This window comes from Carcharhinus amblyrhynchos, chromosome 6 (assembly GCF_965287045.1).
Source record: "Carcharhinus amblyrhynchos chromosome 6, sCarAmb.v2.hapA, whole genome shotgun sequence".
NCBI classification, from domain to species: Eukaryota; Metazoa; Chordata; class Chondrichthyes; order Carcharhiniformes; family Carcharhinidae; genus Carcharhinus; species Carcharhinus amblyrhynchos.
In genome coordinates, this window is record NC_137329.1 from 36,722,629 (window position 1) to 36,748,410 (window position 25,782).

At 40.5% G+C, this 25,782-nt stretch overlaps 1 protein-coding gene across 1 annotated transcript in view; it reads right to left on the minus strand.

Annotated features, from left to right (window-relative positions):
• Positions 1-25,782, minus strand: part of sbf2 (SET binding factor 2) — a 598,480-nt gene that overhangs the window by 218,067 nt on the left and 354,631 nt on the right. Inside the window, exons 14-15 of the mRNA XM_080190221.1 lie at positions 23,887-24,091; positions 14,786-14,895 (exon numbers count right to left, since the gene is read on the minus strand). Of these exons, the coding sequence (XP_080046347.1) occupies positions 14,786-14,895; positions 23,887-24,091 (315 nt within the window). The remainder of the gene's footprint in view (positions 1-14,785; positions 14,896-23,886; positions 24,092-25,782) is intronic.

Here is a 25,782-nt window from a genome sequence, read left to right on the forward strand (position 1 = left end):
GCGGGAAAGTAGAACTGATCCACTTCAGGTCAGCCATGATCTTATTGAATGGCGGCGCAGGCTCAAAGGTCTAGATGGCCTACTCCTGCTCCAATTTCTTATGTTCTTATGAGTCTGATCTTAAAACAAATAATACTGTCCCTAATGATAAAGTTGCTGAGGGGCATCTGTCACTTTGGTGAATGTGCACACCAATGACCATTTAGCTGGGTGGTCAGGGGCAATGATGCTATAGCATCTAGCTCTTTGCGAGTACATTATTGCTAAATGAGTGCCACTTGAAAGCACTGCTAATGACCCCTTCCATCAATTTACTGATAATCAAGAGTAGACTGATGGGGCAGTAATTGGTCAGGTTAGATTTGTCCAGCTTTGTAAGTACTTGACGTAACTGAACAATTGTCCACATTGCTGGGTAGATACTTGCGGACCCTCCTCCAGTGTGTTGGTTAACTGCCCACAACCATGCACGGCTGAATGTGACAGGACTGGAAAGCTGAGATCTCATTTGCTGTTTGTGGAATCACTTGTTCCATCTGTTACTTGCTGCTCATGTTCTTTAACACGCAAGTAGTCCTGTGTTGATTCACCAGGTTGATACTTCATTTTTGGGCATACCTGGTGCTGCTCCTGGCATGCATTCTTGCACTCCTATTGAACCAAGGTTGGTTCCCTGGCTTGATGGTAATGGTAGAGTGGGGATATGCTGGGCCATGAGGTTACAAATTGGGATTGAATACAATTCTGCTGCAGATTGCACAGCCACAACCAAGTCTTGAATTGCTAGATCTGTTTGAAATCTATTCCGTTTAACATGGTAGTAGTGCCACATGTCACAATGGAGGTTATCCTCAATGTGACAATGGGGCATCATCTCCACAAGGACTGTGCGGTGGTCACTTCCACCAGTACAATCACAGACAGATATATCTGCAGTAGGCAGACTGGTGAGGATGAGGTCAAGTTTGTTTTTACTTTTGTTGATTCCCCATCACCTGGTACAGATCCAATCAGTTATTGTGCTACTGAGCCACTCTTGGGTTGGACATTGAAGTCCTCACCAAGGGGACTTTCTGCACCCTTGCCACTCTTAGTGCTTCCTCCATTGTATACCTAAGGCTGTGGAGAGGGCTTTAAATTCAATAATGGGTGGGGAGTGGGGATTCACTTAAGGTGGGATTTTTAAAGTTAAAGAGAAAGGATAAGGCAAAAGGTGCAGTGTAGTAATGCCATCAATGATAACCAGAATGTAACTGGAAGGGACAAATCTACAAACATGAGCCTATATCAGCAAATAAGGTCTACAGAGTTGATGACCAAATCAACCATGGCATTGTGGTGCAGGGAGCCATTCAAGTGGGAGGACTAAATAGGAATGGAGTGGCAGGAGGGGACAGTAAAATCAGAGTGTTAAAGACAGAATTCACTGCAATGAGAACTCAAATGTTGAAGACTATGTTGCCTGCCTGGTGCTAGGGTTTCAGACATCTTCTTGGAACTGGAGAGACGATTGTAGTCAGTGGGGTAGGATCCAGCTGTCATAGCCCATTTGGAGAACTAGGAAAGAGGTTCTGCTTAGAGATTGTGAACAGCTGAGTGCAAAATTACAAAGTAGAACCACTTGGATAATAAACTCTGGATTGTTACCTGAGCCATGAGCAAGTTAATGTAGGCTAAATAAGATTAGAGACTTGAATGCACGACTCCAAGTTTGGAATAGCAGAAATTGATTTTGATTTATGGGGCACTAGCAGTGGGGGCTGCACATTGGAACAGTCTTTACATGAATTGTGCTGAGACCAGTATTCTTGGGAATGTTAATGCTAGGGCAGTAAAGACAGTTTTAAATTTAATAGCAACAGGATAGGGGTGTGGTAAATTAAAGAGAACAGACAAGGCAATAGAGCAGGGTAGTCTCTGGGATAATTATAACTAGAGTGCGGCAGCAAGCGACAAGGTATAGAAAGTTATCTGCACAAGCAAATAAGGCCAGGCTTACAGGAATGGTTAAAAAAATAAATTAGAGATTTGCATTTGAATGTGTGCAGGATCTGTAACAAAATGGACAAATTGAAATAAATCTGTATCAGCTGATAACCATTTGAAGAGATGTGTCTGCAGTGTGGCCAGGGCTGGAATCTAAATTTTCAAGGGTATGGGACATTTAGGAAGTAAGAAGTCTCACAACACCAGATTAAAGTCCAACAGTTTATTTGGTAGCAAACACCACTAGCTTTCAGAACACTGTTCCTTCGTCAGGTGAGTGGAGAGTTCTGATCACAAACAGGGCGAATAACGGCTCACACAGTTTACAGAATACTGATTAGAATGCGAGTCTTTACAGCTAATCTGCTATTCAAGTCTTAAAGGTGCAAACAATGTGAGTGGAGATAGCGTGAAGCATAGGTTAAAGAGATGTGTATTGTCTCCAGACAGGACAGTAAGTGAGAAATTGCAAGTTCAGGCAAGTCATGGGGGTTAGAGATAATGTGACATGAACCCAAGATCCCGGTTGAGACTGTCCTCATGTGTGCGGAACTTGGCCATCAGTTTCTGCTCAGCGACTCTGCGCTGTCATGTCGTGAAGGCCGCCTTGGAGAACATTTGCCCGAAGATCCGAGGCTGAATGCCCGTGACCGCCGAAGTGTTTGCCAACCAGAATGGAATAGTCTTGCCTGCTGATTGTAGAGTGGTGTTCATTCATCCGTTGTCGTAGCATGTGCATGGTGTCCCCAGTGTGCCATGCCTCAGGACATCCTTTCCTGCAGCATATCAGGTAGACAACGTTGGCCAAGTTTCAAGAGTATGTACTGTGCACCTGGTGGATGGTGTTCTCATGTGAGATGATGGCATCCATGTCGATGATCCGGCATGTCTTGCGGAGGTTGCTGTGGCAGGACTGTGTGGTGTTGTGGTCACTGTTCTCCTGAAGGCTGGGTAGTTTGCTGCAGACTATGGTCTGTTTGAGGTTGTGCAGTTGTTTTGAGGGCAAGGAGTGGGGGTGTGGGGATGGCCCTGTTGAGATGTTCGTCTTCATCAATGACATGTTGAAGACTCCCGCGAAGTACTGGACGACGAAGGGTACTCTCTCCACTGTGTGCTGTGTTGGTCTTCTGACGAGGTCAGTGTGGTTTTTCGCTGTGGCGCGCGGAACTGTCAATCAATGTGTCGAGCGCCATATCCTGTTCTTACGAGGGCATCTATCAGCATCTAGAAGTGTCTGTCACGATCCTCCTCATCTGAGCAGATCCTGAGTATATGGAGGGCTTGTCCGTACAGGATGGCTTCTTTAACGTGCTTAGGGTGGAAGCTGGAGACGTGGAGCATCGTGAGGTTATCCGTGGGCTTGCGGTACAGTGAGGTGCTGAGGTGACCGTCCTTAAGAGATGCACGTGTCCAAGAATGCAGCCGATTCCGGAGAATAGTCCATTGTGAGTCTGATGGTGGGATGGAATTTGTTAATGTCATCATATAGTTGACTCAGTGATTCTGTGGATGGCCTCAACCAGGATCTTGGGTCCATGTCACACGATCTGTAACCCCCATGACTTGCCTGAACTTGCATCTCATTTACTATCCCGTCTGGAGACAATACACATCTCTTGAACCAATGCTTAATGCTATCTCCACTCACATTGTCTGCATCTTTAAGACTTGAACAGCAGATTAGCTGTAAAGACTCACATTCTAATCAGTATTCTGTAAACTGTGTGTGCCTTTATATGCCCTGTTTGTGATCAGAACTCTCCACTCACCTGACGAAGGAATAGCGTTCTGAAAGCTTGTGACGTTTACTACCAAATAAACCTGTTGGACTTTAACCTGGTGTTGAGAGACTTCTTACTGTGTTTACCCCATCCAATGCTGGCATCTCCACATTTAGGAAGGGCAGGCATCTAGGGAAAGGTGGTCAGCTGATTTGTTGATTAAGGATGACATTAGTACAGAAGTGAGAGGTTACCTTAGTTCAGAAGATCATGATTTGAATATGTTTGGGTAGGGATAAGTAGTAAGAAAGGTAATAAATCACTTGTGGGAGTAGTTTATAGATTCCCTGACAATAGCACACTGTAGGACAGAGTACCCAGGAAGTAATAATGGGTGGAAAAAGGTACTGCAATAATCATGGGCAATTTGAATCTTCATGTAGATTGAGTAATGATGGATGACTTGAATCTTCACACAGATAAGACAAATCAGACTGGCAATATTAGCTTAGAAGATGAGTTCATCACATAAGTTAAGTTGCTTTATTAGTCGCAAGTAGGCTTACATTAACACCACAGCAAAGTTATGTGAAAATCCCCCTAGTCGCTACACTCCGGCACCTGTTTGAGTACACTGAAGGAGAATTTAGCGTGGCCTATGCACCTAACCAATACATCTTTGGCATATGGGAGGAACCAGAGCACCTGGAGGAAACCAACGTGGATACGGGGAGAATGTGCAAACAGACAGCGACCCAAGCCAGGAATCAAACCAGGTCCCTGGTGCTGTGAGGCAGTATTGCTAACCACTGTGCCACCGTACTGCCTGATCAAATACATCTTAGAAATGTATCTGGGACAAATTATTAGAACACGACTTTTTAGTACCAACCAGGGAGGTGGCTACTTTAGACATTGTAATATGCAATGAAACAGGATCAATGACATCACAGTAAAGGAACCTCTCAGCGACAGTGATCACAACATGATAGATTTTCACATTCAGCTTGAGGGTAATAAGTGTGAGTCTTACACTAATGTCTTAAACTTAAGGAAATTATAATGGTATGAACAACGAGTTGGCTTAAGTGAACTAGGAAGGCAATGGCAGGCATTTAAGGAATTATTTCAAAATGGGTCATTTTTGAATTAGGAAGCTGTAACTCGTGGAGTACCACAGGGATTAATGCTGCAGTCTCAACTCTTCACAATAAATATCAACAAATTGGATGAAGGGACCAAATATGTATGGTAACTACATTTGCTGAAGATACAAAGATAGATAAGAAAGTAAGTTGGCAAAAGGAGACAAACAATCTACAGAGAGATTTAGATACGTTAATTAAGCAGACAAAATGTGAACTTATCCATCAGGCAGTAGGAATAGCAAAGCAACATATTATTTAAATGGAGAGAGATTGCAAAACTTGACATTACAAAAGGATCTAGGTATCCTGGTACTCAAATCACAAGTTAGTGCACTGGTACAGCAAGTGTTTAGGAAGGCCAATGGAGTGTTGGCATTCATTGGAAGGGGAATAGACAATAAAAATAGATAAGTTTTGCTACAGCTGCACAGGGCCTTGATGAGATCATATCTGGGGTATTCTGCAGTGTTGATATCCTAGGATATAATTGTATTAGAAGCAATTCAGAGCAAGTTCATTGAAAAGATTCCTGAGATTAAGCGAGTAAGGTGAGGCAGGATGTCATCTATTTAATGCTAGGAGTATTATAAGTAAGGTTGATAAGCCAAGCGCCAACCCACCATCCTTGGAGCTACCACTGACCGAAAACTCAACTGGACTCACCACATAAACACAGTGGCTACAAGAGCAGCTCAGAGGCAAGGAGTACTGCGATGAGTAACTCACCTCCTGACTCCCCACCTACAAAGCACAAGTCAGGAGTGTGATGGAATTCTCCTCACTTGCCTGGAAGGGTGCAGCTCCAACAACACTCAAGAAGCTTGACACCATCCAGGACAAAGCAGCCCACCTGATTGGCATCACACCTATAAACATTCAATTCCTCCATCACCGACGCTCAGTAGCAGCAGTGTGTACTATCTACGAGATGCACTGCAGCAATTCACCAAAGATCCTTAGATGGCACCTTCTAAACCCACGATGACTTCCATCTACAAAGACAAGGGCAGCAGACAAATGGGAATACCACCACTTGCAAGTCCTTCCCCAAACCACTCACTATCTTGACTTGGAAATACATTGCCGTTTCTTCACAGTCGCTGGGTCAAAATCCTAGAATTCCCTTCCTCGTGGCATTGTGGGTCAGTGATTCAAAGCAGTAGCTCACCACTACCTTCTCAAGGGCAACTAGGGATAGGCAATAAATGTTGGTCAGCCAGCGATGCCCTTGTCCCATGAATTAATAAAAAAAAGTGTGGTTTGACATGTGGAATTGAGATATCGTTGTCATCACAGAGATGTGGTTGAGGGAGCGACAGGACTGGCAATTCCACTAGTACAAGATCTTTAGGCGAGATTGGTGGGGTGTAAAACAAGTGGTGTTGCATTATTATTTAAGGAGTCAGATAGTGAAGTAAGAAGGGATGATATCTTGGAAGGGTCTTTAAATGAGGCTTTGTAGGTGGAACTTAGGAAAAGGGAGCAGTAACATTGCTGGGTGTGTATTCTATCTAGTAATTCAGTAATAGGATAATCCCATAATAGGGTAATTATATTAGGGATTTCATCTTCCCAACATTAATTAGGTTGCTCATTGTGTAAAGGGTTTGAGGTGTCAGTGGGGGTGCACTTTAATGAGAGCGACCACAACACAGTACAATTTAAGTTTGTTATAGAAAAAAGATGGTCTGCAAAAAACAGTTCCAGATTGGGGGAAGGCAGATTTCATTAAGATAAGGTAGGATCTGGCAGTAGATTGAAAAGTGTCACCTGCGGGAAAAATCGACAGCAGAGCAATCATAGAATCCCTACAGTACAGAAGGGGGCCAAGCGGTCCATCGAGCCTACACCGACAGCAATCTAAACCAAGCCCTATCCCTGTGACCCCATGTCTTTATCCTGCTAATCCCACGAACACTAAGGGACAATGAGCATGGCCAATCAACTTAACCCACACACCTTTGGAGTGTGGGAGGAAACTGGAGCACCCAAGGAAACCCATGGGGAAAATTGAAGAGGATGTGCAAATACCACAGTCACCCGTGGGGATTCAAAAAGGAAATGGGGAGAGTACAGACCCAACATGTTCCCTTTTGGATGAAATACAGGAGCAACAAGCGCAGGGAATCTTTGATGGTATATGATGAAATATTCAGGACTGGATAAGAATGAAAATAAAGGTTTTTAACAGATACAAAGGGAGCACATCAACGGATGCTGTACTCGAGTATAGAAGTTGTGTGCGCGGGGGGGGGGGTGGGATCTTAAGGAAGCAAACAGTGGACTTCAAAAAGCACTGGTGAATAAGATTAGGGAGAATCCCAAGAAATGCTATAAGTATATTAAAGGAAAGAGGATAACCAGGAGAAGAGCAGGGCCCATTAGGGACCAAGGGGAGCTGGACAACACTGGTAGGATATTAAACGAGTACTTCACATCTGTCTTCGCTTGGGAGAAAGATAACGTCGGTACAGAATTCAGAGAGAGGGACTGTATGGTTCTGAAACAGTTTGGCATATGTAATAACGAGGTCTTGGAAGGTTTAGCAAGCTTGAAAATGGACAAATCCCAGGTCTGGATGAGTTATAAACCAGCTGCTGAGGGAGGCGAGAGAGGAAATTGGAGGGGCTCTGACCCACATTTTTTTTTAACTCGTCCCTAGCTACAGGCAGTGCCAGAGCATTGGAGGATATCTAACGTGGTTCCATTTTTCAAGAAGGGTAGTAGACATAAACCAGGGAATTAAAGACCTGCAAGTCTCACATCTATAGCAGGGAATCTGTAGGATAAATTCTGAAGGAGAGTGTGAATTTCCACTTGGAGAGGCAAGATTTGATCAGGGATAGTCAGCATGGCTTTGTCATGACATACTTGATTGAATTTTTCAAGGTGGTGATCAGGTGTGTAGATGAGGGTAGTGCAGTTGGATGTAGCTCATATGGATTTCATTAAAGGCCTTTGACAAGGTCCCACATGGGAGTCTGATAAAAGGTAAAAACACACGGATCCAGGGTGACTTGGTAATTGGATTCAAAACTGGCTTTGTGGTAGGAGACAGAGTGTTAGTAAAAGGCTGTTTGTACGACTAGAGGCCGGTGTCCAGTGGCATATCACAGGGATCAGTGCATCGTCCCTTATTGTTCATGACATATATAAACTATATAGATGAGCTTGTGGAGGGGATAATAAATAAGTTTGAGATGACACAAAGATTGGCAGAGTGGTTAATAGGAAAGGTGGTCGTCTTAGCTTGCAGAAAGATATAGATGGGCAGATCAGTAGCAGGCGAAAGTTAACTCAAGTGCGAGGTGATGCATTTTGCAAGGACTAACGTGACAGAGGAGTTCTCAAGAAATTACAGGACTCTAGGAAACTCAGAGGAACAGAGGGATCTTGGGTGCTTGTCCATCGATCCCTGAAGATAGCAGAAGAGGGTAACAGTAGTTAAGGCAGCTTATGGGACACTTGCCTTTATCAGTCCTGGCATAAATTATAAAAGCAGGGTGTTATGTTGGAGCTGTACAAAACTTTGGTTAGGGTACAGCTGGAGTACTGTGTGCAACTCTGGCTACTATAGGAAGGATGTGATTTCACTGGACAGAGTGCAGTAAAGCATCACCAGGATGTTGCCTGGGATGGAGCATTTGAGCTATGGATAGGCTCAGGTTGGCAGAGGGGGGGATCTGATTGTGGTGTAAAAGATTATGAGGAGTATGAACAGCGTAGATAGGAAGTAGATATTTTGCTTGCTTGACGGGTCAAACACAAGTGGGGCATAATTTTTAAGGCGAGTAGTGGAAGGTTTCGAGGAGATGAGAGGAAAGGATTTTTCATCCAGACGGTGGAGAAAGTCTGGAATGCATTGCCTGGGAAGTCAGTAGAGGCAGGAAACCTCACAATCTTCAAAATGTGGATGAGCATTTGAAATGTAGTAACATTCGAGGCTATGGGCCAAGTGCTTGAAGGTGGGATTAGAATAGATTTAATCTAGTTTTGGCAACTCAACGGCCTTTTCTGTACTTTACGACTATGACTCTACAAGGGGTCTGGTTTACCTTGTTCACGAATCATCAAAACTTAGCACGCAAGTAATTAGGAAGACAAACTAAATGTTAGCCAACATTGCAAGGGGGATAGAATAATGGAATGAAAACAAAGTGCTAGAAAAATTTAGATCATCATCATCAGTTCCAAAGAGGAGTCATATTCGACACGAGATGTTAATTGAACACTCTCTCCACAAGTGCTTTCAGATCTGCTGAGCTTCTTCCAGCACTGTTTGTTTTTATTTCAGATTTTCAGCATCCACAGTATCTTTCTTTTTTCAAATTAGAGGTTTTGCTACAACTGTACAGGATACTGGTGATATCATGCCTGGGGTACTGCATAATCCTTTAGTCAACTTACTTAAGGAGAGATTTACTTGCATTGGAAGCAGTTCAGAGAAGATTCACTATGCTGATTCCTGAGATAAAGAAATTGTCTTCTGAGGAAAAATAGAGCAGGCTTGGTGTAATAGGTTGGAATTTAGAAAAATGAGAGGTGATCCAATTGAAACATCTTGAAGGTGCTTGACAGGTTTGATGTTTCCTCTCATGAGGAATCTAGAACAAGGAGAGATAGCTTACAAATAAAGGGTGTCCCATTTAAAACAGGAGTGAAGAGGAATTTCTGTTCCCAGAGAGTCATTTGGCTTTGGAATTCTTTTTCATAGCAGCAGTGGAGGCTGGGTCATTCAATATATACATGATTGAATTCGATACATTTCTGATCTACACAGGAGTCAAGAGTTATGGGGGCTGGAAGGAAAGTGGAGTTATAACCTCAATGAGATCAGCCATGACCTTATCGAATGACGGAGCAGACTCTTTTGGCCAAATGGGCTACCCCTGCTCCTGTTTCTTATAAACTAATGACTGCTACTTCAGGAAATAGGTTGAGACAAATAATACAAATACATTTACAGGGAGGCCAACTAAGCACATGAGGGAATTGGAATTGAGGGTTCTGTTTAAATAAGTAGGTGAGGTAGGATAGGAGGCGGCTCAATTGCAGCAACAACATATTTGGCTGAATGGCCTACTTCAATGGTGTACGTTCTACGTAATTCTATGTAAAAGTCTGGATACATGCATCCAAGATTTGGATGAGATTACGTTTACGTACAGTGCAATACAGAAAGCGTAGGCTTGATCCTATTTGAAAGTATGGATGAGAGTTTCACCATCAGATAGGCCAAGGCAGGAAATATTAGAGATAGAAGTAGACAATTTTGTTGACAAAGCAGATCTGAGGCTCAGAAGGTCAGTTCAAAGTTAGATAAGCATTATCCACATCTGGATGCAACTCTTAAGTGCTAGTATACAATTGACAATGCAGGCATAGCAGTCCATCTCATCTTCAACTAGCATCCACAAATGCTTCTGGCAGCAGTTTCTTCAAAGCTAACCCTTTTCTCATAACTAAAAGGCATTTAGACAAATTGTAGCAGCCCTTCAGCTATCCCGGCTAAGGCAGCTAACCAAGGACAAAATTGGAATTTTTCCTAGTTTATATGGATAATCTATCTACTGGATAAACTTTGCAAACCATCAAAATGACCTGTCAAAGTTGCTAAGGAGCTCCTAAATATTAACATACGTCTGTGACAAGAAAACACCATTTGTAGAAATGATTTAAGAAATAATTCCACTGATAATGTCTCACATACATTACATAATGAACATTATGAACAGGATAGACACAAACAGAAAAAAATGTGACATGCATCATAGTTTACAATGGTGAAAACATTGTACCATGACCTAAAAAAGTTCAAAACATTCTTCAAATCTGATATGAATTAGAGAGTAAAATGACAGCCCAGATCTGCTTTTTGGTAATCATAATATCTTTAACATGTTTCTGGCATTCGCTCCATCACATTTCATTACACTATGGAGAAGCATGCCTGAAAACCAACTTCATGGAACTACTAAATCCCAACAAAAAAAAACAGAAGTCACGCAACTGGCGAGATCTCAAAATAAGGATGACAACATGGCCAAAGACAACAATGGAATTCATGGAGTGTGTGCACTTTTGCCTTTTTTCTAAAATCACAAACAGCAAGTCACAGTCCTTATGATTAGTATTTACACAAACGTTATCAGAAAGGATTGAAAATGAAAGCAAATCACTCATTTTATAATTCTAAAGCTAAAGCATATCTAAAATTCTGGAACAAAACACTAAAGTGAGATGTTGATATTTTATTTAATCAACCAAACATATATGTTTGCAAGTCAATAATAAAAGGTCAAATTAATATGACGTGCATCTAAATGCTAATTTTAAAAAGATCATAATCTAAAATTGTTTCTGTTTCCTACAGCATAATTGGTAGGTCAGTGGTATTGCTTCTGTTGCTTTGTAATTAATTAAATGAAACACTGTGAGGAAAACAATTTACCTGGCAATTTTATCTTTGTTGTGATCACTCTACCAAAGTGAAAAAACATAATATTTTAGTTAAGGGACCCAGGTTGGATCTCCGGCTTGGGTCAATGTCTGTGGGAGTTTGCACATTCTCCCCGTGCTTGTGTGGGTTTTCTCCGGGTGCTCTGGTTTTCCCCCCCACACCCCAAAAACATGCTTTTAGGCTGACTGGTGTCAATAAATTGTCCCTAAATTGGATCTCCCTTAATCTAGCGTACATAGAATTCCCTAAATTTGCATCCCTTTATTGTGGAGTCCACTAGATGTGGACAAAAGTCATAGGTAGAAGAAGGAGTTGAATAAGGCACCGAGTGTTAAAATGGGTGGTGCAGGCTTGTAGGGCTGAAGGGCCTCTTTCCTGTGCTGTGCTGTTCTTTGTTCTATTAGAACATTTCAAGGTGCTTCACAGAAGCGTTATGAAACAAAATATGATACTGAGACATACAGGAGATAATAAATTAAATAACCAAAATCTTGATCACAGAGACAGGTTTTAAGGAGTGTCTTAAAGGGAGAAAGCTAGGTCGAGAGGCAGATGCAGGGAGGGTATTCCAAAGCTTAGGGCATAGCCAACTGAAGCGACAGTTGCCATCTGGCAACTGTGTAAACAGAAGCAGGCTGAACAGAAGCCCAGTTATTTATTTTTCCCAGATGGCCTTATTATGGTTGCTTAGCCGAGCTCCAAAAAGAAATTCATTTAGACCTGTAGGCAGTAGTTGCACAGCTAAAATGGGAGTGCTAGCTTTGCTTGATTGACATCTATGAGGTTGTAATAAGACTTTATTTTGCACGTTTTCTCTATGTCTATAAATTTAAACAAGGTTAAGAGATTTTAAGATGATGAAAGTTTTGTTCATTGACACTATGAATAGCTATGTTTGAGTGACACTCTTCTGAAGATGGCAAAGAAGGTTTCCAAAGCCTATTTGCTTATTTTGTCAGTTTCAGGAGCTTTTTAAAAACCTCGCACTGTAATTATATGGCTCATTGGTTCTGCAAATATTGGATACTGGAAGAGTGATTACAGACGATGGAAGGGGCATGGAGTAATGGAATAGGTATGGAAGGAGCATGGACATATGAGGAATGGAGAGAGGGGGAGTGAGAGGCGAGGACTGGGATTTTTAAATTTCCTTCATGGTATGTGAGCAGTGCTATTGCCCATCCCTAACCGTCCAAACGAGAAGGTGGTGGTGAGCTATCTTTCTGAACTGCTGCAGTCCATGTCGTATAGGTAAACCCAGTACTATTGGTGAGGGAGTTCGAGGAATTTGAACAAACATTGAAGGAATGGTGACATAGTTTATAACATTCCAGAAACAGCTGCAAATCAGGAAATGGAACAGAAAGAAGAGCCCAAGAAACTATGCAATCACTGAGGAAGTGGTGCTGAGAAAATTGCTGAAGTTGCAGGCTGACAAATCCTGATGGACATCCTACGAGGGTTTTAAACAAGTGTCTAGCGAGATAGTTGATATGTTGGTTTTAATTTTATAAAGTCCCTAGATTTGGAGTTGGTTGCATTAGAATGGAAAATAAAGAATCTAACTCCTTTTGTCAAAAAGAGAGACAGAATGCAGGAAACTACAAGCCAGTCAGCTTAACATCTGTCAAATGTTAGAAACTATTATAGATGCTGTAGCAGGGCACCTAGAAAATTTCAGGGTAATCAGGCAGAGTCAACATGGTTTTGTTGAAATCATATTTAACCAATTTACTGGAATCCTTTGAAGAAGTAACATGAAAAAGTAAAAGGGGAACTGGTAGATGAACTGAACGTAGATTTCCAGAAGGAATTTGATAAGGTGCCACATCAAAGGTTATTACGAAAAATGAAAGCTCATGGTGCAGGAGGTAACATATTGGCTTGGATAGAAAACTGGCTGGCTAACAGGAAATAACGAGTAGGCATAAATGGGTCGTTTTCAGGTTGACAAATGTGGTAAGCCATGGAGGGGTGTGATCAGTGCTGGGATCTTAACTTTTGACAATTTACATAAATTTCTTGCAGGAAGGGGTTGAAGTTGCTCACGAAATTTGCTTACGATACAAAAGTAAGTAGTACAGCAGATTTCAAGAGGACATAAAGAGGCTACAAAGGGATGTAAAAAGGTTAAGCAAAAGGGCAAAATTCTGTCAAATGGAGTATGATGTGGGAAAATGTGAAATTGTCCATTTAAATAACGTGTCCATAAAAAGACATGTTATTTAGACGGTGAAAGATTGCAGAGTTCTGAAATGCAGAAGGATCAAGGATTGCAAATGTTTGAATTACAACGAGCTGGTGTGCAGGAACAGTAGGTAAATAGGAAAGCGAATAGAATGTTAACATTTACTGCAAGGGGAATTGAGTACAAAAGTAGGAGGTTAAACCTTAGTTCTAATAGGCATTGCTGAGACCACATCTGCAATTCTGTGCACAGTATCGGTCTCCTTATTATCTTGGAAGCATTTCAAAGAAGCTTTACTAAATTAGTATTTGTATTGGGTGGGTTGGCTTATGACTAAACGTTTTAACTGATCACGTTTAGTAGAGGCAACCTGATTGAAATATACAAGATCCTGAGAACTTTAGTACGAGGGATCACTATTTAAAAATAGAGATTCACCCATTTAGGGCAGAGATTAGGAGAACTTCTTTCTCTCTGAGGGTTGAGTCTCTTTGGAATTCTCTTCCTCAAAAGATGATGGAAGCAGAATATTTTTCAGGCAGATAAATTCTTGATAAGCAAGGGGATGAAAGGTTTGGAAGGGTAGACAGGAAGGTGGAGTTGAAGTTATAATTAGATCAGTCATGATTCATTGAATGGCTGAGTAGGCTTGAACGGCTGAGTGGCCTACACCTAATTCGTTCATATGTTGTGTGCTTTTCCTTCAAGGTCAGCATTAATCGTCCATCCCTAGACGCCACCTGAGCCACATTCCTCAAACGATGCAGTGTTGCTAAGATAGGTAATCATATGATTAAAGTTAGTTGATTCCTCCTTTCAATCCAGGACCTGGTATAAAAGGAACTGATTACGTAATGCTTCAGTCTCTATGTTGAAAAGATAGAATTGTTTATTTCCATGACTTGGACCAACTCAAACATGATATCGTTCATGTTGGAGGAAATAAGTAGGCCACATTCAACATATGCATGCAGAATGGAAGCTGTGCTCAGGGAAAGCTGTTCCAAGTACCTATCTGTGTTGTGCTGTCTGATCTGTCCATGCTAGATGGAAAGATGGTGAACAATGTATGTATTTGTTTTGTACTTGTACTTGATTAAAACAGATGACAATGCACTTCAACAAAATCAAGTTTAAATAGGCAAGACATTCAACTTGGCAAATTCAAAGGCTGGCTTGTAACAAAAAGGACAAAAAAAATTACTATTGGAAGTTTCGAAGCCATTGTGAATCTATGTACTATGTATACAACCATTTATTAATTCCAATAGGAAAAACTTGCCTTCTCCGTCTCCAATACTTTATTTTCAAATATGTACGAAATGCAGTTTCGAACAACCTCCAGTCTGCGGGCGCTGTTAAAAATGGATCCCATTCTATCCATTATTGACACTAGAAATTTAAAACAGTAAAATACAATGCAATATCGATTTAATTGATTTACATTAATCTAGGCAGTGAAATCAATACTTTCATATTGAAATTAAGTGATATGAAAGGGACAGTATTAATCCTGAATCAGATCTCAATCTGACGTCAGAACGTACTAACTTCTCAAAAAGATCTCATATAGTGGGGCATAATTTCATGCCACTTGTCATCCAGAATTTTTCAAAAAAGCTTATTCTGTTACTCCTCCAAGGTACTTCAGAACCCAAGGGTGGAATTCTATGGCTCCATTGTGGCAGGATCACAGCTCTAAAATGCAGCGAGCCACTCAAAAGTCCACTGACTTTGGTGGGACAAGAAAACCCAATGGGAAAGGTTGTAAAATACACCGTTAGTATTGAGCCTTTTGAAAACCAAACACACCAACCCCTTTTTATGCTCTCTATTTAAGTTCATAACCATGAATGCTCAAAACTCTCACGGGTGCGAGTGACAGCTAACAAGAGAATGTTGATCATGCAACCTGTTTCACCAATGTTTCCATTTACAGAATGATATAGATTTGGTTGAAAAGTTTAAAGTTTAAAATGGTGACTTCAGCTTTTACATCAGAGATGATGTCAAAATAACTAACTCTACTGGTGGAGAATACTCCAAATGGTAATGACTCTCGGAGAATAAATTCTTCCCCATTTTCATTTTAAATGGTAGTCATGTTATTTTGAAACTGTGCCCTCCGAGTCCTAGACTTCTCCATGAAGAGATACATTCTCTCAGCATCGACTCTGATAAGCCCGTTTAGATTTTGTGTCCTTCATAAAATCACCTCTCATTCTGCTAAACTGCAATGAACACAGATCGAACCTGCTCAGCGTTTGCTCATACAACTACTCCTTCATCCCAGGGATCAGTCCAGTGACCCTTCTCTGAACTGCTTCCACAAAGTAAATCCCTGGTTAAGTAAAGTGACCAAATGTTGTAGTGAGTTGTAGCAAGATTACTTTTATACTGCATCCCCCTTACAAAAAAGGCCAACATGTTTGCCTTCTTAAGTTGGACACCAGATTGGCTTTAGGATTTTTATTTTACATTCTCAATACTCATTAAATCCAAAAGTGCACCTTTGCGCAACTAAATAAATTTCAAGGTTCCTTTTAAGGAGACCAGGCACAAGATATGTGATCCCCAGATGTCACCAACACACTCAGAAACGACATGCTTCACACATGTTCTTGAATCTTTTCTATAAGATCACTAATTACAGAGAAATAAATACTTCTTAAGGGTTTAATGTGGAATTTGTTGCAAATAATAATGTGTTTTAGAACAGAATTTTTAGCGTTAGGATTTAAAGTTTAACTGCAGAAACTTAGATGAATGCAATTCAAGTAAGCTTGGAGTCTATTACACTTAAGAGATTGGGCCATATTGCCTTTACAGGTAGAAAGACAAGGTAACTAAATGTTGAGCTTTAGAGATTGCCAGAATCGCTCAAGAAATGGAAATTCAAAAGGTTACCTACATTGGTTTAGTCAAGTCAGATGGGGCTGGTTCAGTTCATGACACAGAGTGATGCCAACATCATGGGTTCAATTCTAATAGATAAGGTTATTCATGAAGGCTCTACCTTCTCAACTTTGCCTCTCACCTAAGGTGTGGTGATACTCAGGTTAAATCATCAACAGTCAGCTCTCCCCTTTGAGCCCATGGTAAACTGGGACTACCTTTAAATCAGGAGAGAAAGGGCTAAGAAGCAGAAAATAGACTTAACGTAGCTGAAGAAATAGAAAATAGCGTCTACAAAACTGGTAATAATAGCTTTTCAGGGGAATGTTTTCGCTTTGGGAGACATAGCTCAATTATTTTGAAAGCATCCAGTAAACCATGAAAGGTTGTAAAAGCCATTTACTTCATCAGATCAAAGAGGAAATTATAAATAAGAGAAAAGCATCAATTTGAGGACAGCCCAGAGGATGATACATCTTCATGGAAAGGGGTGAAGCTTTGGAGTCCTGTGGTTTTAATTAATATGGGTGGTTTTGCAGAGAGCTTTAATTGCAGATTGCAACTGTTGTATACAGCTTGCAGCTCGGACAGAAGATCACCAAAATAAATGACAATTAGATAGACCTGCACCAGAATCAGAGTATAACCCTAATTTCTCATTGTCTGTATGGAATGCAAGTGAGGTTTAATCTCAGTTTGAATCTTATGAAGGAACAGAAGTTGGAAGATTGCCTAGCCTGAAGCTATCGTGGGCCTCACTTAGTCTCTTATTGCAAACTAAAGTAATTAGCTTGAAAGTATTGAAAAGTAAGCAGAAGAGGCTGGGGCATTTACTTTTAAAAGATGGTAAATGAAAGTTTTATCGCCTGAAGATAGCTGCAGCTACGACATAAAAAATAAAGTTTCCAGAGGACAGTGGCACAGGAATTTCTATATCAATTCATTCAAAGGATATAGGCTCGGCTGGCCTGGCCAACATTTTTGCCTATCCCTCATTGTTCTTGAGAAGATGGTGGTGAGCTGCCTTCTCAAGCACCGGGGTCCATGTGGTATAGGTACATCCACAGTTCTGTTAGGAAGGATTTTGATCCAGTGGCGGTGATACATTTCCAAATCAGAATGCTAAGTGCCTTGGAGAGGAACTTCCAGGTGGTGGTGTTCCCATGTAACTGCTATTCTTGTCCTTCTGCATGTTAGTGGTCATGAATTCGGAGGTCTGAGGAGCCTTGGGAGTTGCTGCAGTGCATCTTGTAGACAGCACACACTGCTAGTACTGTGCGTCCAGGTGGTGAAGAGAATGAATGTTTCTCAATGGGGTGCCAATCAAGTGGGTGGTGTTGAGCTTCTTGAATTTTTTTTGGAGGACACATCCAGGCAAAGGGAGAGTATTCCATCATATCGGTGATTTGTACTTTGAAGATTATGGACAGGCTCTGGGGAGTCAAGTGGTGAGTTATTCACTGCAGAATTCCTAGCCTCTAATCTGCCACAGTATTTATATGGTTAGACCAGTTCAGTTTTTGTCAAAGGTAACCCCAGGATGTTAATGGTGAAATCAGAATGCCATTCAGTGTCAAGGGAAGATGGTTATGTTCTCTCTTGTTGGAGATGGCCATTGCCTGGTATGCGTGTTACTTGTCAGTCCATTCCCGGATATTACCCAAGTCTTGCTGAATTTAAACATGGACTGCTTTAATATTTAAGGAGTCACAAATAGTGCTGAACATTGTGCCATGAGTGAACATCCCCATGTAGGAGCAGGAGTAGGCCATTTGGCTTTCCGAGTTTGCTCCACCATTTGGTAAGATCATGACTGATCTGGTTGTTGTCTCAATTGCCTGCTTCACCGCATAGCATTTGAGGCACTTATCTATCAAAAATCTAACAGTCTTGAATAAATTCAATAACACAGCCTCCAGTGCTTTCTGCATAAGTATTAGGTATCCCTTTAGAGGTAGGATACCCCTTTGGACAGAGTCTGAGAACACCTTTGGAAGAGTCAAGGCACCCTTTGGGATTGTTAAAAGTGAACATGATTATGTACTTCTTACACATTAGAAATGTTAAGCTGTCAAAGAGTTGTCCAACTGTCAAGGAAATGTCAAAGAACTGTGCAACTGTCAAATCTTAGTGATTAGCCTTCCTAATCACTTGCTATAATTCATGTACCAGGACAGGATCCCTCTGTACCAGCGAGTCCTACAATCTTTCCCAATTTAAATATTATACTGCTTTTCTATTCCTATCAAAATGAACAAGTCTCCAAATTTCACAAATTGTATTACATCTGCTAAGTTTTTGTCCACTCATTTAACCTATCTATATATCTTGTACATTCTAATTCACCTCCTCTTGACAACTTACTTTCCTACTTATCTTGAGTGTCCTGGTAAATGCAGCCATCATACATTCATCCCCTTTATCAAAGTCACTGATAAAGGTGATAAAGGTTGTAAATAGTTGTGACACTCTACTTGTCGCACCTTGCCAGTTAAAATAGACTATTTTCCCCTTCTCTCTGCAATTGTTAGCTAACTAATCTTTTACCTACGCTAGTATGTTAATTCTTATACCATCTTTTGCAGTAACCTGTGATGTGGCATCTGAACAAATGACTTTTGGAAAGCCAAGTAAAGCTTTTCTTTATCTACATTGCTTGTTACTTCATCCACAATTTCCTTTTCAAAAAATCATGCTGATTGTGCTTTATCCCATTATTGTTTTCTAAGTACCCTGCTACAACCTCTTTAATAGGAGAAATTTTCCTTTGACAGATGTTAGGCTAATTGGTCTATAGCACTCCACTTTGTCTCCTTTTTTGAAAAAAAGTGGTACATTTCGTGTTTTCCAATCAAAGGGGATCTTCCAAAATCTAAAGAATTTTGGGAAGATTATAACCAATGCCTCTACTATCTCTGCAGCCACTCTTCCAGAATCTTGGGATGCAAGCCATCTGATCCTGGTGACCTGTCAGCCTTTATATGTTTAATAGTTTTGCCAGTTCCTTGTTCTAGGTGATTGATTTAACATTACTCCCTCTTTTTCACCTCATTATTTTCATTATCTTTGAAGTTTTCCAAATCTTCTACACACAATACCTGTTCAACACCCACACCATTTCACTATTTTCCATTATCAATTTCTCAGACACACTCTCTAGAATACCAACACTAGCTTTAGTGACACTTTTTTCTATTTAAATATGTGTTGAAACTCTTGTTGTCAGTTCTTATACTACTAGCTAGCTTCCTCGCATTCTGTTCATTTTTTTGTAGTCATTCTTTGCCGGTTCATAAAACTTGATCAATTTTAGGACATATCACTATTGTTTGCAGATTTCTACAGTGCTCCCTTAAATTGGACACTATCATTAACTCCCTTATTTAGCCATGGATGATGCAGCCTTCTTTAACTGTCTCTTTCACTGGGAATTTTTTTTGCTGAAAGTTATTAAGTATCTCCTTAGAATTCTGCCAATGCATCTCTACTGTCATGCCTTTTAACCTAATTTTCCAGTTAATTTTATCCACTGTCCCACCTTTTAACCTAGTTTCCTGCTCAGTTAGCTTTGCCTTTATACCTTTATAATTACCATTCTTCAAGTTTAAAACACAAGTCTTAGACTCACACCTCCCTCCTTCAAAACGAACTGAAAACTTTATTGTATTATGATCACTGTCACCACAAGGCTCCTTTACCACGAGGCTATTGATTAATCTTGTCTCATCGCACATTACCAGGGCTGGAATGGCCTGAGCCTCAGTTACCTCTAGAACATATTACTCTAAGTACTTGTCCCAAATATAGTCTAAGAACTCAGTTTTCAGGCTACCTTTGCCAATCTGATTTGCCCAATCTTCATGTAGATTAAATTCAACCATGATTATTACAGCACCTTTCTTAAATGCCCCACTTATTTCTTCTTGTATGCCCTGTCCTACCATGTAACAATTGTTTGGGAGGCGGGGGTGGCTATAAACTGCTCTCACAAATGACCTCATTTTTTTTCTATTTATTACATCTTGATGATGACCAGTCGTTCTCAACGAAGTTATTGGATTTAGTGAAAACTAAGATCAAATTCCAATCACAAGGAAGAAGGAAACTTCCTTTTCAGTAGAAAAGCATTTTGCAAACAATGATCATAATTCTAAGTTTTAAAGTGCTTGTGAATAAGGACAAACGTGGTCTTCGGTGAAGGTGGTAATTGGGGGGAAGACTAACTACAACAACATTGGTCAGGATCTGGAGAGTTTAGATTGGGGGAGGCTGTTTGAGGGTAAATCAATATCCAACACGTGGGAGTTTTTCACACATCAGCTGATTGGAATTCAGGATCGGCATGTACCTCTGAGAATGAAGGACAAGCGTGGCAAGTATTGGGAACCCGCATAATGAGGGATACTATAGAAAAAGGAAGTATTCATAAGGTCTAAAAAGCATAAGACAGATGAAGCTTTTGAAGAATATAAAGAAAGTAGGAAGGAACTTAAGGAAGCAGTTAGAATGGCTGAAAGGGGTCATGAAGAGTCCTTGACGAACAGGATGAAGAAAAATCCTAAGGCATTTTATATGTATGTAAAGAGCAAGAGGGTAGTCAGCAAGAGATTGGTCCTCTCAAGGATAGTGAAGGGGATCCATGCATGGAACCAGAGGAAATGGGCAAGATACTAAATGAATATTTTGCCTCAGTATTCACTAAAGAGTAAGACTTGGCGGATGAGGAGCCTAGCGTATGAACATAAGAACATAAGAACATAAGAAATAGGAGCAGGAGTAGGCCATCCAGCCCTTCGAGCCTGCCCCGCCATTCAATAAGATCATGGCTGATCTGTCGCTGCTCAGTTCCACTTTCCCGCCCTCTCCCCATAACCCTTAATCCCCTCTCCTATCAAAAACCCATCATTGGTATGTAGATATTCTGGGTCATGTCGATATCAAAAGGTGGTGGTGTTGGGGGTCTTAAAAAAACATTAAGTAGGGAAGTCCTCAGGGCTTGATAGGATCTCCCCCAGAATACTAAAAGAGGCAAGGGTGGAAATTGCTGGGGCCTTGACAGAAGACTTTGTATCCTCATTGGCTACAGGTGAAGTTTCAGAGGACAGGAGAATAACCAATGTTGTCTATTGTTTAAGGGCAGCAGAGATAATCCAGGGAATTAAAGACCAATGAGCCTTACGTCAGTGGCAGAGGAAATATTGGAAAAGATTCTTAGGGACAGAATTTACACAAATTTGGAAACAAATGGATTTATTAGTAATAGACAGCATGGTTTTGTGAAGGGGAGATTATGTCTCACTAACTTGATCAAGTTTTTCGAGCAAGTGATGAAGATGATAAATGACAGAAAGGTTGCAGTGTTGTATACATGGACTTCAGTAAAGCCTTTGACAAAGTACCTTGGGATAGACTGGTACGAAAGATGAAGTCACATGGGATCAGAGGACAGCTAGCAAGATGCATACAGAACTGGCTTAGGCATAGAGACAGAGAATAGCAGTAGAGAGGTGCTTTTCTGAATAGAAGGCTGTGGCTAGTGGTATTTCACAGACCATTCATGTTCTGGGTCCATTCGTGTTCGTACTATATACAAATGATCTGGAGGAAAGCATAGCTGGTCTGATTAGCAAGTTCGCAGACGACACGAAAATTGGTGGAGTTGCGGATAGTGAGAAGGATTGTCAGGGTATATTGCAAGATACAGACTATTTGGAGACTTGGGTGGAGAGATAGCAATGGAGTTTAATCCGGACAAATGTGTGTAATGCATTTTTGAAGGTCCAATGCATGTAGGAATTATGCAGCAAATGCTAGAACCCTTAGGTATATCGACAGGCAGAGAGATCTAGTCGTGCATGTCCGCCGATCACTGAAAGTGGCAACGCAGGTGGATTAGGTAGTCAAGGTGGCATACAGCATGCTTGTCTTCATTAGTCAGGGCACTGACCATAACAAAGGCATGTCGTGCTGCAGCTGCACAGGACTTTAGTGAGGCCTCATTTGGAATATTGTATGCAATTCTGGTTGCCACACTACACAGAAGGATGTGGATGCTTTGGAGAGGGTACATAAGAGGTTTACCAGGATGTTGCCTGGTCTGGAGAGTATTAACTGCGAAGAGAGGTTGGATAAACTCGGTTTGTTCTCACTGGAACAACGGAGGTTGAGGGGTGATTTGATAGAGGTTTACAAGATTATGAGTGGTATGAACAGAGTAGATAGTCAGCTGCTCTTTCCTAGGGAGGAAAAGTCAAGTACTAGGGGAGATATGTTTAAGGTGCATGGGTTTAGAGGAGATGTGCAAGGCAAGTTTTTTTTTAAAACACACAGGGTGCTAAATGTCTAGAATGCGCTGCCCGGGAGGTGTTGGGAGCACATACAATAGCGGCATTTTAAGGGACATCTAGAAGAATACATGAATAGGATGGGAATGGAAGGATACAGACTCCATAAGTGCATACAGTTTTAGTTTAGGCAGGCCTCATGGTTGGCGCAGGTTGGAGGGCAGAAGGGCCTGTTTCTGCGCTGTACTGTTCTTTGTCCCACCCACCGCCAAAATAACAAACTGTTTTGCATCGTGTGGTGCCAAAGCAACAGAGTATCTGACATTAGTCAGACTCTCAGGTGTTTTTGCCTAAGGGTATTTCAGTACTGTGTGAAATGTCGTGTGGGAATAAACAAATGACAAAAAAAATCCGAACAAAGCAAAAACAAACACAATGTGACTCTTGAATTTTGAGAATTTGCGTTGGAATACAATTTAGGCACATGAAGTGGAAAACTCCAGTGTTAGTTTTGGCAGTAACATCCAAAGGACAGAAGTTCACAGGGAATAGAATCCGACCATAACATGGGGCTAAGTGACTAATGTCAAGAGATTGATAATTACGGTGTGAAATTAGAAATGTTACAATAGTGCAGGAACAGTGATTTTCAGACATTGTGCTGAGGATACATTGTTGGGAATCCAGGGAAAGTTCTGAACTGCATTTAACCTGTGCTAAACCTGACCTGGATGCTTGGAAAGAACAGTGAGTTCATACAAAAATCTGTTTAATTCTCCAACTTCACCACTCAATTTACTTTGAGAGGTAGGTGGTAGGGGGTAGGGTAACTGGAAAAAAAAGGAGCATATGCCTTGAAATAAGTATTAATGGATTATGCTTGGAAGTAAGAGATTTTACTATTTTTTTGTTTTACAGCTGTCAAAAACACAGGGAGCATTCTTATGTAGCCCACAGGAACAGTGCTAGTTACTATTCGTATTAGACACAACAATAACTGCTTAAATCATCTATAAAGCATGCAAACAAAGAACAGGAGTAAAATAAACAGGATAAAGGAAAAAACAGATCACATCCTACTGTATTCTTTTATATCTTGACAACCTGATTTTCAAAGCATTTATGAACATAATTATTTTTTATCAGAAATATATGTGCTACCAAAAGTTCAAGGTTGTCCTTCGAGCAAAATATAGGTACGTACCAACTGGTGGGCCAGCAGGCACAATGCACTTTTTCTCAACCCGAACAGCAGGTGGTGAATTAAGGTGCTTGGAGAGACCTTCTTGGAGAAGAGCTTGTACTTTATCTTCATTTATCTTGGGAAATGGAAGTATGTGCACCCTCATGTGTGAGCCTTCGGTTGGTTTAGGCACTTTCTGAAAAGCCATGTGTGGATTTGGATTTTCCTGTAACAAATTATATCAAATGAGAAAATAATTAACTTACAATCATTATGAACTGCATCTATGAACAGTACAGCAGAGATAATTATGTGGAATGTATTGTCTTATAGTATTTCATTGTGATGCAGGCCAGGCCCGGAAAGATAAAGGACTTTTTTTTAAAAAGATAACTTTTGAGCCAACACTTGGACGGTTTTACTTGAAGTTGTTTGAGATATGCTAGGAGTATGTTAACTTTTATTAAGGCACTACTGCCTTGATTGGACAGTTGCTTGATGAAAGATAGTCAGCATGGTAACTTAAATCTGACTAATCTCATTTAAGTTTTGAAAACGGTGAAGAAATGGGCAAAAATGAAAATGCTCAGAATTGGAGGCAACCTTGTGACATGGAAGGCAGGAGACACTGAATAGGGATATGGAAACATTTTCTTGTTGCACAAATGTGACCAGTGGCATTCCTCAGCAATTTGTTCTGGGGCCTCAGCTTTCACCATTATATTAATGGCTAGGATGGAGGAAGGGAGGAGATATTGTGAATAATTTGTATTAAGTATAAAGAAGATAGAGATCAATATATATGTGGTTTACTAAGGAAATTAAGGATTATGGGGACAGCTTGAGAATGGCAGAGCAGGCTTGCAAGGTCAAATGGCCTACTCCTGCTCCCATTTACAATGTTTGTTGCACGGCCACAAGAGTTGCATTAATCTGTTTTTCTAAATCTGAGATGTCTGAAAATTGTGAAATTTATGAAAACATTATTTGAGAACTGTTGCTATCCAACATTGGGATAAATTAACCAAAGTTTTAATTTCAAAAATGACATTAATAGGAGACTAAGAATAAATCAACTAGAACTAGCCAGTTGAAGTCATCCTCAGGTGGTTATTACTGAAGCACAAATAATTATGTGTTACTTCATACACTTCACAAAAAGCCACAAAATTCCAAAGGGTAATTAAGGATTATTTTTTGAATTATGAACTGCAATATTTAATGATGTGGAGCAAAGGTATCACTAGAAATAGTAAAATAACATGATGATTTAAATATGACTATTATCAAATATTTAGGAAATATTTTGTATGAATTGGGAGTAGATTAAATGACAAAAAAGAGGACACAATGTAACAAATTTCTTAAGGAAAACAATTTCTCAGGCAATTTCTTTTGTCCCAGAAAGGAAGACAACAATACTGTATTTTAATCAAGGCTGAACAGCCAAACATTGAAAGATAGATCAGATTTCAAATGATTCAACCACTGAATGCAACTTCTTTTGAATATAATTAGTGCCTAATCTATATTGTTTTCCAATGAGAAAATAAATTTTAGTGTATACTATACCTGAAAAAACAAAATTCCAATTCACACAGTCTACCATTTAATTGACTAATCAATAACTCAAGTATCGTGGTACAAAAGGACCATATTACTTTCCTTTAAAAGGGTCCAGCTAAATTGTGTGTGGTTTTTGTTAACTGGATTACTAAGCATAACAGCAAATATAAATTCCAGCCCTGATGTTCAGTTGAACTTATCTCTACTTCTGGTCTGGGCAGTGCCAATTTTCGTTTAAGGCACACTGTTTAAACTTGAAAAACCGCACTTCCGCTTGGGAGAGTAAGTCTGATGGCAGACAATGAGAAGTTTTTGATTCTGACAATTCCAGAATCCCCTCCAGAGGAGGAA